At 38.4% G+C, this 12,703-nt stretch overlaps 1 protein-coding gene across 2 annotated transcripts in view; it reads right to left on the bottom strand.

Moving 5' to 3' along the window:
* Positions 1 to 12,703, bottom strand: part of LOC147140802 (rho GTPase-activating protein 29-like) — a 46,065-nt gene that overhangs the window by 14,050 nt on the left and 19,312 nt on the right. The window contains exons 3-12 of one of the 2 annotated variants that reach the window (XM_086043505.1): positions 11,416 to 11,559; positions 6,109 to 6,205; positions 4,859 to 4,931; positions 4,610 to 4,670; positions 3,024 to 3,173; positions 1,947 to 2,011; positions 1,747 to 1,857; positions 605 to 685; positions 333 to 500; positions 114 to 251 (exon numbers count right to left, since the gene is read on the bottom strand). In XM_086043505.1, the coding sequence (XP_085899631.1) occupies positions 114 to 251; positions 333 to 500; positions 605 to 685; positions 1,747 to 1,857; positions 1,947 to 2,011; positions 3,024 to 3,173; positions 4,610 to 4,670; positions 4,859 to 4,931; positions 6,109 to 6,205; positions 11,416 to 11,559 (1,088 nt within the window). Of the gene's footprint in view, positions 1 to 113; positions 252 to 332; positions 501 to 604; positions 686 to 1,746; positions 1,858 to 1,946; positions 2,012 to 3,023; positions 3,174 to 4,609; positions 4,671 to 4,858; positions 4,932 to 6,108; positions 6,206 to 7,104; positions 7,324 to 11,415; positions 11,560 to 12,703 lie in introns of those variants that run through there. The other variant, XM_086043506.1, reaches the window with a different exon arrangement.

The raw sequence follows: 12,703 nt of genomic DNA, 5'->3' as shown, positions 1-12,703 counted from the left end.
CTTTGGACCACAGTCAATTAAAACAGAACTGTCAAATATGGTGAGGCAAAAAATAAAAATAAAAATAATAATAATAATAGTAATCATAATAATAATAATAAAATGTATCCCACCGCCTTGAGCGTGAGGTCGCACTGGAAGACTGTCTCTCTGATCTGGGTGAGGATGGTGCGTTTGACATTGGCCAGATCCATCTTCCTGACGTCCGCGTCAGCCATGCTGCTCTGATATTGTTCCTGGGCCTCCTCGGCCTAACACCACAACACAATGACACGTTCAAGAGCGACATGAAAAGAAGCAACCATGGCCGCGGTGACCGGCGTTTAGCGTACCTTCTGCAGGGCCTCCTCTTCCAGCTTTCTCTTCCTTTCCAGCTGCTTGTTGCCGGCGTTGGGCTGCTCCTCCAGGGAGCGGCTGGTGGAGGAGTGGGCCTTCTGATACTCTTCTCGCCTCTGGGCCTTCAGCGCCCTAGCCTTTCGCAAGCTCGTGTCCGCCTCGTGCTGGAGTAGAACAGAAACAGACTATGTTAATCTCTTTCTTCTTGTATTCTTCACTTTTGAAATTCATTTTTGTGTCTCACTATACATATTAGTGTGTTATTCACCATTTTCTTCTGCTCCTTCTGCCACTGCTCCTTGAGATCTTTCCTTAGTTTGTCCAGTTCATTCTTACGGCCAAGGAGAGGCTAACAAGGGGGTAGAAGAAAGGAAACAATGTAATTGTTTTCTTCAGTTGAATCTTTCAGTGTAAAACTTCAGGTCATATTGCTTCTGACAAAGTTTTGTTAAAAGCTTTGTTACATATGTCCTTTTTATTTAGCGTGATAAAATATGTATTTTTTAAACCTTTAATTACTTTATAAAATTGTAGATTTTATGGCATTTTTAGGGATTTTTACAATCATTTACATGTAATATGTAATGAAGCAAAATATTAAATTTTAAAATGTATAAAAATATCTTAAAAACACTGTACAAATGTTATCATTTTGTGCAATTTTCCAAGTAAATAAATAATAACTACATATTTTTTTAAATAATTAAATTAAATTGAATATATTGTATTGCTTTTTGTATTTACTTTTTTTCATCATTATGAACTGACTCTTGTTAACGTTGAATGCTGTCATTAATTAAAATATTTGTGTATATTGATCTTATCTATATATTATTTTTCATATTCTAATTAGATTATCGAATTTTGCTTCTCCAGTATGCAACACGGCTTGACAAAAGGGAACAATTTTAATGATTCTATTTATTTATTTAATAAAGAATTCATTTATTGTATTTCATTTATAAGATTTGATACTTTGGCATTTTATTTTCCCACATTATGCATCAATGTGAGAAAGAAAACAACCTTTAGGATTTGTAAAACAATGCTTAATGTTCAAATTAATTTATTATTTGTATCTACAGTATTTTATATTTTTTATTACTACAATTAATATTTCATTTTTATTTCATTGACGTTTGAGGCTGAATTTGAAATTGATTAATTTAATTTACAGGATTCGTCAAATATATTTAGCCACCAATCAAGCTAAGTCATCAACATGTGGTTCTCCAAATAATATACAGTAACAACATAATTGCTGATCACAATATAATTACATAGCCACAAACACAGCCAACATATCGAGATAGCAGCTCATACCTGTGCAACACAGGAAAAAAATTACTGTAGGCTGCTATTAAAACATAAAATCTGTCACGAACACAATGTATTCTTATATTGTCCAACCTGTATGAATTTATTGGTCTGCAAGGCCATGGCGGTTTGCATGAGCAGTTGGTGGTATTCCACGTCATTCTTGAAGGTGGAATTGTAGATGTCACTAAAGGGCATGTAGTCCTGCACATAGCCAAATTCATTAATCCATGCACTCAGAAAACAGCAATGATAATCAAGAAGATGCGTGGAATTTAAAATACGTAAACAACCTGCTGCGTCACCAGCGATTTGGCCGACTCGGCTAGTTTGGCGTAACTTTTGGCACACTCAATATCTAGAAGACAAAAGGATTATTCATGTCAGTTCAGCCACTTTCGCATTGAATGTAAGCCACTTTAGTTGGTAGCTGACATTTTAAGGTAATTTCAGCCAATTGCAGGGGTTCTTGGTTCCTCTAGACTTTGTCCAACTTATACTAGTTTTGGTAGGAATGTCCATCATGACTAGCTAGACCAACAAATTGTCAAGAACCCATGCCTGAAAAGACACTGATGGGCCGCCACGTTGGTTTATAGCTGACATTTTAGGGTCATCATGGCCATTTCCAGGGGTTCCTTCAAAGTCATACTAGTCCTAGAGATGAGTGTAATTGCTACCAAAGTCCGTAGGCATATCTGTCATGAGTAAATCAAAAACAAGAACCCATACCTGAAAACACACAAGTAGTCTGCTATTGTGATTTGAAAGGCCATTTTGACCATTTTCAAGGGTGCTTCAAAGACGGACTCATCCAAGAGGTTTTGTTCGATTCCTACCAAATTTGAAGCATGTAAAATAGTTTGCTGACTCAACATAAAACACAGCATTGAAGCCAGTTTCATTTGTAACAGCAAATCTAATAGCAATGTCTATCATGAGTAGACCCACAAAAAATCAATGGCTGAAAATACACAGGATATCTGACATTTTGTTTAGCAGTGGCCCTATTAGGGTTATTTTGAGAATTTCCAAGGGTCCTTCAAAGACAGACTCATCCTAGAGGTTTTATATCATTGCTACCAAACCGCAGCAAGTTTGATGACTCCCTTTCTCTTAGCAACATGAAATTTAGTAGCAATGCCTATCATGTATAGAAGCCATTTCTGAACAAGGAGTTTGCCAGATTTGAAGCACACTCAACAAATGTTTTAGTCACGTGTGGGCAAAGCATGACAGTGAATTCTTGTCAACTCGCCATAAAAAATAAATAAATAGAAAATCTCTAATAAGTAATAGCTCCACAACAAGGTCAGAGCTTGGCCAAGTGTCTTAGGTGGCAGCACTGTATTGTATGGAGCAGGCCTCACCCATGGTCACTCTTTTCTCCATCCAGGCCAGCAGGTCTTTGATGTACTTGGACCAAGCTTTGGCATAGAGCAGGGCTGATTCCACCCCGCTGTCATGCTTCAGCAGTGTCAGGTCCACCTCCTCCTCGCGCGACAGAGGAACACCTGGGCCTGAGGGGGAAAATTAAGTTATTTTTACACAAACTGACAAATATTCTACAGGTGTATGTAGTCTAAACACACTGGTCATCATTTAACATCACTGAGGGTTTACTCATTTAAAGATATCTTGGTGAGTCCATTTTTCATGTTCTTTTGGGCAGGATTGTTCTTTTTAAATATCATCCTCATTTCAGTACTTCTAAATCCCATTTTTTTAGCCCACTTTTTGCAGTGTAGTGGTTCCGCTGTCACTTGAAAATTTCTCTGCCAGGTAGCTACCAAGCCATGGGGAGATTATGACGGAACTCACTAGTAAACCAAGGATGTCGGTTATCAGAATCTGACGCATCAGACAACATTGTATTGTATTGTAGCATTACTGAGCTTTTGGCTTTGAGGTGACAGTGGTTCCACAGTCTGGTCATCGCTTGAAAGGTCAAGCTCAGTTAGCGTCATACTTATTTTTTCTCATTTATTTGTTTGATATTTATAGCCTAGAATTGTTTTCTCAAATATTTACTGTAATTATGACACAACTGTGTTAGTGTAGGTTAGTGATAGACCTCGGCGCATTCCGACTTATTGCATGTACAGTTTACATCTTACAGTGAGGACTCCCAGTATAATTAAAAATATATATATATTTATTATTTAATTTAATGCACTCATTATATAATACTGTAGTCCCTCAAGGGGAAATTCAACTCACTCTGAAATATATTGTGTTGCACACCACACAGATCTTTTATAGTGAAAGAGGTGCACCAAGAGGACTGCACCAATTGAGGTAGGGTGGTGGGGACAATGCCTTGCTCACTGGAACCTCAGCAGTAGCCACCAAGTAAACTATCATCTCTCAAACTTTTTGTTCACAATTTTGTCCACATTGGGACTCAAACCCGTGCCCTCTGAAGCCAAAGCCCAAGTCCTAACAGACTTAGCGACAGACTGGATCCGATGTGATCGTGGCTTTTGCCATCAAATAAAAAAATGGCGGATCGTGGCACAGGTAGCTGCCTGGTCATAGCCGGTTACTTTTTCACATTATGTCCCCCTTAAGAAAATGCTGAAAGAAATACGCTAAAACAGAAGAGACGTGGCCATGAGGAAATAGATGACACTGCATGAGGATGTGAAAATGCTGGCATCTTCTAAAAAAGACAATTCCCCCAAACACACACACACTTCTACTCTGAGCCCATGTGTTTCCCATCCGACAGGCCTGCTCTTGAACAGGCCTCGGAATGTCAGACATTCAGGCCAGCAGGGAAAACGTGTGGTCCGGCAGAAATAACAGGGCGGGTCTCCGCCTCAGGCATTCCTAAATCACGCCGGCAACCCGAAAGTTGACAATGTTGGACTGGACTTGGCGAACGCGTCGTAAACACCCCGTTCCGCGACGAATTCCACGCCCCTTGAACGATGGAACATGGACGCCCACTCACCAGTGAGGTCGTTCTTCTCTGCCGCGTAGTCCTCGGGATCCACGGCGAGGTTGTCGAAAGACTGCGAAAAAGAAGGAGCCACAGTTTCACGTGACAAGAAGGCAAGGGCAGACATGCAATTAACAAGCAGCTGTGCTTTTGACACCTAAATTAGAGTTTGTCTTTGAGGCTTTTTAAGTTGCTGGGAACAAAGTTTTCAACAAAAACAACAAGTAAAAGGAAAAGACATGGGAGAAAAAAATGCTTTACCCTGCTTCTTCTGGTCTGGGGGGTCCCCAACCCTGAGCTGTTGTCCACATCTCCCATAAGGAAGTCAGAAACTCTGAAGCGCACAAAAAAAAAAAAAAAAAAAAAAATCAATATGAATAAAGCTACAATATGTCAAATGTCACCTAAAAACTGCAATAGTGTTTGGCATTGCCTAGTATCCTCAAATTAACATGCTTTAGCATCTGGAATAAAAGGTGGACCAGCCTGGACAATTCTGAGGGTGCATTAGAGCTAATGTTACTACTAACATTACTTCTCTTACTTGTGTGCAAGCGCGAGTATCAGCTTTCTGCCACGCTAATATGATGAGACAACGACACGTAGCTATTAGGTTAGTCTACACAATTTGCATTTAATGGAATGGCTTAAAATAACATCTTCTAAATCATAGTGATCCTACACTGGCTTTAACAAAAGGCGTATAATGTGATTGGCATTGCCTGGTCTTATATTTTAGCATGTAGAACATTCGTGGACCAGCCTGGACACCTCTGAGATTGCATTAATGCTAGCATTAGCACTCGCATGACTACCAACTTTGAGGCGCACAAGTACGATGAAACAATGTCCATTTGGTTGTTATCTTAGTGTTTAGCAAGTAAATGCAGTAGTTTAGCTTAGGACCATTTATTTCAACTTTTGTTTAATAGACTCAAAATCATGGTGACGTTATAGTGACTTGCTATACGTATGTGCAATAACATACAGTATTTGCCATAGGCAACCCTGAATGACTTACTGTTGCATCTAGAAAAATCATGGCCATGTATAGAGGATGCTCATGTGTTAGCAATAGCGTCACTTAGGTTACAGTGCTTGCTAGTATGCCGCACGGATACGATGAGACATTTGACATGCAGTATGTTGTTGTTTAACATGTACATTCATTTAGCGTCGCTAGAACCACGTTTCCTCAATTAGTATCAAAAAAGCCCCATTCACACAGCCTGTCAAAACCGTCTTTAAACTCGGAGTCTGAAGTCATGAAATGGGAAAGACATAAATATAGCTGTCCTGTCAGCATTTCATAAGTCTATCATGTCATATCTAAATACTGCAACTGTAAAGGCTGTGTGAAAGCACACACCGGAAAGATAATATCCTACTTGGCTGGCTTCTGTGTGAAAGACCAGGGAGCAAGGGAGTAAATTTCGCCATCTTTATTAGATACTACAAAGTCTTGTCATTTTCTTTACAAGTAATACAAACTCAAACGGTATTGCACTCACACATTGCCGAATGTGAAGGCCAAGGTGTCGATGGACGCATGAATCTCGGCGAACGTTCCGTCTAGTTTGTCCGATCTGATGTCGTTGAAGTTGATGCCTGCGGAGAGAAAGAAAAGTATATAAATATCAATGACCTAGTTGTGTGAGTGTTTAATCCAGATGCAATATTTACTTCGTGACTGGTCAAACACGCCTTGGGCTGCTTTCCAGAGGTGGGAGTAGGTCATAAGTGTCAAGTCTTACCCTTCAAGTTTCAAGCAAGTCAAGTCAAGTTCTTACTCGGGTTAAGCAAGTCACAAGTCAAGTCATACAATCTTTGCGACGTATGAGGTGTGTAGAAAAGTTCAAGGACTCGTGTCACAAAATTATACTTTTCAAATCGGAACAACAAATTAAAAGTTGTCCCCGTTCAAAATAATCCCACTAATATCAAACGCACTTTTCCAGTATTCATGCACTCCTGGAGCTTCTCTGCAGCTCCATCATGGCCGTCTTGATGTCGTCCACGTAGTCTAAACGGATCCCCATTGAAGACCCCCTTGAGTTTGGGAAAGAGGGAAAAAAAAAATCACACGGTGCCAGAGCAGGTCATTTGGGAGGTTGCTCCAGCATGGCAATGTTAGGGGTGGTTCGGGACTTTCGGATGCTAAGGGCATTGTCAGGATGGGCATTATAGTGGTGATGCAGCCGCGCCACCAAAACCTTTCTTTCATCTTAAAACTCAAAAATGGAAATTCAATTCAAGACTTGTCAAGTCATGCTGTTCAAGCATAAGTTGACTACTAAAAATAACAAGTCAAAGTCGAGTCTAAGGAATACAAAGTTACGTCTAAGTTGCGTCGAGTCTTTCATAAATCATAGTCAAGCAAATCCCAAGGCCTAAAACTGGCAGTTTGTCCGACTCGAGTCAAGTCATGTGGTTTGAGTCACCGACCTCTGCAGCTTTCTTTCAAAAATTAGACAACCATTCAGGACCTTTAGTCAAAACAGTGTCACCTTTCGAAAAATTTGGTAATCACATCCAGTCCAGGGTGTTGTAATCCGCAAAGAAACAGCATAAACAATCACCTATCCACGAGAGTTTTGTAGCAAAAAGTTGAGGACCATCGAAGGTGAAAAATCTTCAGGAAGCACTTTCCTCAGCAAGAACGCCGTTTGTGACCAAAGTGGCAGTCAGTGACGTTGGACTTCGTGTTTCCTGTCTACGCTACAACAGGAAACATTCATGCACAGCTTCACTTCTGTCACTCTCTCGCTTACCTTGAAAACGTTGAAAGGCTAACCTAAGGTCCACTATTTTATTTTATTTTTTTAGCTTTTGCCGTTTCACGCCGTGACTGCAAATCCTGGGGCGACAGCGAGTTCCCCCCCACCTGCCAAAAAGCTCTTTTGCATTTTGAGGAGACTGTCGAGGAGCGCTGCTGAACGCTGCTGCGCGACTTTGTACTGCACTGGCTTCTTCCTCAGGACATCCTGTGGCTCTCGGAACAATAATTCCAGCGCTTGCCCCCACCTCCCTCCCATCCCTCGCCGCTGTTGATTCACTCTCACCTAGTTTGCTGTCTCAAGAAGTGGAACAACAAAGTGACGTCTTCAATACATACATTCTATTATTACCTCGGACCACAAAAAAATGTGAGATGCTCACATCCCCTTGCGAATATTTCAAGATGAGTATTTGAAGAAGAAAATGACTAATACACTAAATAAGCGCTACAAATTAGTATCAATGATTCTAAACCATTTTTGTAATGACATGAAAGGCAGAAACAAATTAGACTAACAATCGGTGTATCCAAACTGTAGCGCACACCCAACGGAGGTGCGCTAGACTAACTACAATTCAAATAGGTTATAAATAAAGAATCAAAATTAAAATAATACATGATAAATAACAAAAAAATAGAATGAAAATGTACGAAAGCAAAAACACTGCAATTAACATTTTCAAAAATATTTTACAAAATGTACGATTGACTATTCATTTATCATTTAAATTTTATTATAAATGAACATAATGTTGCTGTGACTTTCGCATAGTGAATAAGGAACTCACGGTTTTATCATAATTTAGAATTTAAAAAAATAATATTGAGAAAATATCAATTCACTGACTGTTTTAATATACAGCGGAACGTCGAGTTATGAATCTTTTTACGAACATTTGAGGCTATGCTAAAAAGTTTGGGGCGAAAAAAAGCTTGATCGTAGGAACGGATCTGTGTTTTGTTCCTCGCGATATTTATTTTCACAAATACTGAGGTATGTGTTTCTTTCTGACATTTTTGTTGTTGGTTTTCACTAAAAGTGGGAAATGCACTTTTAGATAATTAAATAAAATCCTTCTCAATAAAAAAAAAAAAAGATGAAAACAGAAACAATTTAGGATTCATAGAACATTTATAAAAATCACTATAAATTTGGTGTTTGGTCATAATGTAAAAATACAGTAACAATGTATCATTAAATTGATGATAATCATAAGTCTGTGATTTAATAATTAATATAAAAACAACAATTCACCAATTAATTACAATTACACAAATTATAATGGAATAAAATAACTCGGCTGTTTAACTATAATTTTAATTAAAAAAAATAGAATTAAAAGCAATTAATTCAAGAGGAAATATTAAAAAACACTGTTCAAGTATAAATTGCAATTTGAAATATTTAAAAGAATAAAAATTCATGTAAATTACAATAACAACATTTGTATGTTCAAAAGAGGATTCACACAGCACACGCTACGATAACATGCAAATGAGATATAAACCCCCGACCCCTGCCCAAAAAATGGAAGTGCACCACTTCCATTGGGGGAAAAAAAATTCAATTTCTTTTCCCACTTTCATCGTCAATTTTCACTGGAAGTGGGAAACGCACAGATATTGCCCTTGACGCCACAACATGCCATCCTCATGCAGCAGCTCCAAGGCGAGTTCATTCTTGACATTTTCTTACAAGTGTGAAAAAAAAAGTGCCCTTGGGAATCGTTTTGAACAACCGATCAGCGAGCGGTTTCAGTGGCGTCTGCAAACAGGTTGGGCGAGCGTGTTTGTCTCAGTGCGCGTTGGCAGGCTTCCAGACGCCACAGGTGGCGTGCCAGAAGTGGTGAGGAAATTCAGCGAGGCCTGTTATTGTGACAGTATCGCGCTCCTTGCCACTTACTCATGGGGTAGAACTTATTGTCAATTAATTCTGACAAAGGGGAACACTTATTAATTCATCTATCTAACTCAGACATGTCAAAAGTCCGGCCCAGGAGCCAAATGCGGTCTATGTTCAAATTTCTACCGGCCCGCAGCCTCTGGCATAAAATTAATAATGAGTGGCCCGTCAGAAGTGTTGACCACAGTACAAAATACATGTGTAAAAAAAAAAAATCTATTATTTCACCACTAGATGGCAGCAGACCTGTGGTTGTCCTCTCTGGTTCTTTCGGAAAAACGCTCCGAGCGCGCACTGCTCTCCGAACACACCACACTCAAAGTAGTGTTAGGTGTCAGGGTGAACACTTTGTTGCATGAACTTTAGTGTGGCCCTTTCCACTCCATTTCTAATCTAGACTGCAGTGAAGAAAAAGAGAGCTGACAGAGAGGGCCGTTGCTTCCAGGAGAAGTGGAAATTGTAATATTTTTTCACTAAAATACAAAACAACTGTATCTGCCAAGTTCGCTATGAGACTGTGGCTGTTTTCAAGAAATTCAGTATCAAGAGTCACTACCAGCTGAAACATGCAAACTATGCAAACAAAGGTGACTGGTAACAAATGTTGTGAAAATTTGTGCAACTTGAAGTGGAATGGTCGGGCCCCACACATTTTCACCTTAACAAATCTGGCCCTCTTTGCAAAACGTTTGCACACCACTGACCTAATTAAATAACAATGATATTATATTGATAATTATAATGTCACCATTTCAATTAATATTTGTATTTTTAATTGAGATTTGATTTTGACTACTACTCGCGCTACTAATTATAAGATAGTAATGGAAATACTATACAAATCAATAATCTCAATATTAAAAAAAAATATGCTTATCAATAAATGCTGTATAAAAAAATTGCAGATAACCACAAATACTTACACAGTTCATTATTTAGAATAATTAAAATATCAAAAATATGCTAATCAATTACATGTTCTAATTTTAAAATAACATTTTAAAGTTCTGATTATTACAATTTGATTATATTAAAGTTTGATTATATTAATTGAATCATGTAAAAAAAAAAAAAAAATTCACCTGTAAAAAAAAATCACTTATGTTCCATAAATTTAAAAAGTAACATTTAAAAAGAACATCAATTACAATGGTAGTATAAAAATACATAATTATTACTTATACAAATTAGTATATTTAGTAATATTTATGAATTAATGGTTAGGTGCAACAACAGGTGGATTTTCTTTCTGAAACGTCATAGCTATAAATGACAAGGCATGTTAAAATCCATCTTGCAAAAGCTTTTATTGGTTGAACTTGAAAACAAAAAATGAAAATATGTCAAACACCAGATGTGCTAGAAAAAAATGACATGTAAATCCACATCAAAAATACATTTAGGGACACACGAAGCCGTCTCTGATTAAAATTTGCTGTTGACTGGTGAAATTAAAAGATTGATTTCATGATTATAAAAATGTTTACAAAATGATTTATCAATTATAAATTTATAAAAATTATAATTTCTAATTTTAAAAAATATTTCAAAAATCAGCAAAACAGAAACAGTAAATGTCAACCTTGGATTTAATATAGTAATATGTGAACAATATAACTGTTCATTTTTAAGTTCTCAAGAGCTATTTTGCTTTTTAATGAAAGCGATGTATGCTCTGCTTCTGTTTTGTTCTGTCATACGACCTATCAACATGACTGAAAATGAGGGCTTGCCCTCAATGACCTCTTTGAATTTAAATAAAGGTTTGTCCTCAAGAGAAAATGGAGCACACTATAATGTCATAGAAATGAGACAAGCTCCCCCAATCCCGCCCCATCCTTCAAAATGCTATTTTTGTCATTTGGACAGATCATAAATGAACAGTCAGCATTCATCAGTTTGATGCTGTATAAATAGTATAAGCATCATTTGCAGTTCAGTAATAATTTGCTTGGACTGGTGCCATGTTTCCAGTGTGATTGAAGTGCAATGGACCGTGCTCTTTGTGGCATTGTACACATGCATAATCTGGCACCGAGTCATGCCTCAGAGCTTTCAAATAGAGCAGGTGAGCGCGCTGTGACATTTCTAGGCCATGTGTCGCATTAGCAGCATGCTATGTTAGCCACCGCTTACCTTTCACTTTGGCAATGAGCGTGCCCGCCTTGCCCAGGATGTCCACCGAGTTGAGGGCCTGGTGTTTGCCGATGACGGCCTTGAGGACACGCAGCAGCTCAGCCAGACGCTCCTGGATCACCTGTTGGAGAGCCTCCGAGCCCTCTGTGGAGGAGAGGAGGAAACATAAAAGTGTGGTTGCTTCAGTTGCTCGGCAAAAAGTTGCAATGACATTCATTCTTGACATTCTTTTGGTTTTGCAACAACAATAACAAATAGCACTTGGCACCGGCTTATCTGCTTGTAAAACACACCACACATGTCGACATTGGTCTTCTAGGACACTAAAACCCGTTTAATTGGTCTCACACACAACATTGCGGAGTGACCACATGTCCAAATATATTAGAATTCTAATTGTATTCAGAGAATACTCCACATAACACAAAATCTTCTAATATGGAGGGCACTGACTTGGTGAAGCATATAGGCCGCCCCAGAACATAATGAAGGATGCACACAACATTGACGAGTTGCCTGGTGTCAAGGTCTACTAGAACGTGAATCGTTGTCCATTAAGTCTCTACATAACGCAATCATCGATTGTGAAGTAGGCAGATTTGGCAGAACAAGTAATTATTAACATACATAATATTGTGGGGTGACCATAATGTGTCAGAGTCTACTAGAATGCTAATCATAGTAAAAGACACCACTGTCTCCACATAATGCAAAAATATTTAGTACAGAACTGGCAGACTGAATGAATACAAAGAAAAGTTGTTTCGGAACATACTGTAAACTTAACCACGTCAGTCAATTAGAATGCTAATCGTCACTAAAGGTGTTGTCTCCACACAACAGGAGACCATCCATGATGAAAAATTAAGTCTACTCAGTCTCAGTCTACTAGTACTCTAATAATTGTAAGACAATTGTAATGCAACATTATCTATTACAGAAGAGGCAGACCGAGCGCAAAAATTGCTGCAGAACATAAACAAGGACCCACACAACATTGTGGAGCGAGCACGTGTCACAGTCTACTAGAAATGCTAATCGTCGTTAAAGATGTCTCAACATAACGCAAGTTCATTTGTTACGGAGCGTGCAGACTAAATGAAGTCCTTTTGGAAAATAAACATGAAGGCACACAACATTGTGGAGGGACTACATGTCAGAGTTGACTGGATCGCTAATTGTCGTGAAAAAGATGCCATATCTGCATATACGCAGAGGATAATCTATAACACATGAGGCAGATGGAATAAATATGTCTAAAAATGAATGAAAAAAAAAAAATCCTGAC

The sequence above is a fragment of the Filicampus tigris genome, chromosome 10 (genome assembly GCF_054856515.1).
Source record: "Filicampus tigris isolate MCC_2025a chromosome 10, RoL_Ftig_1.0, whole genome shotgun sequence".
NCBI lineage: Eukaryota > Metazoa > Chordata > Actinopteri > Syngnathiformes > Syngnathidae > Filicampus > Filicampus tigris.
The sequence above is the reverse complement of the archived record's forward strand: the minus strand, read 5'-3'. Positions and strand labels throughout refer to the sequence as shown.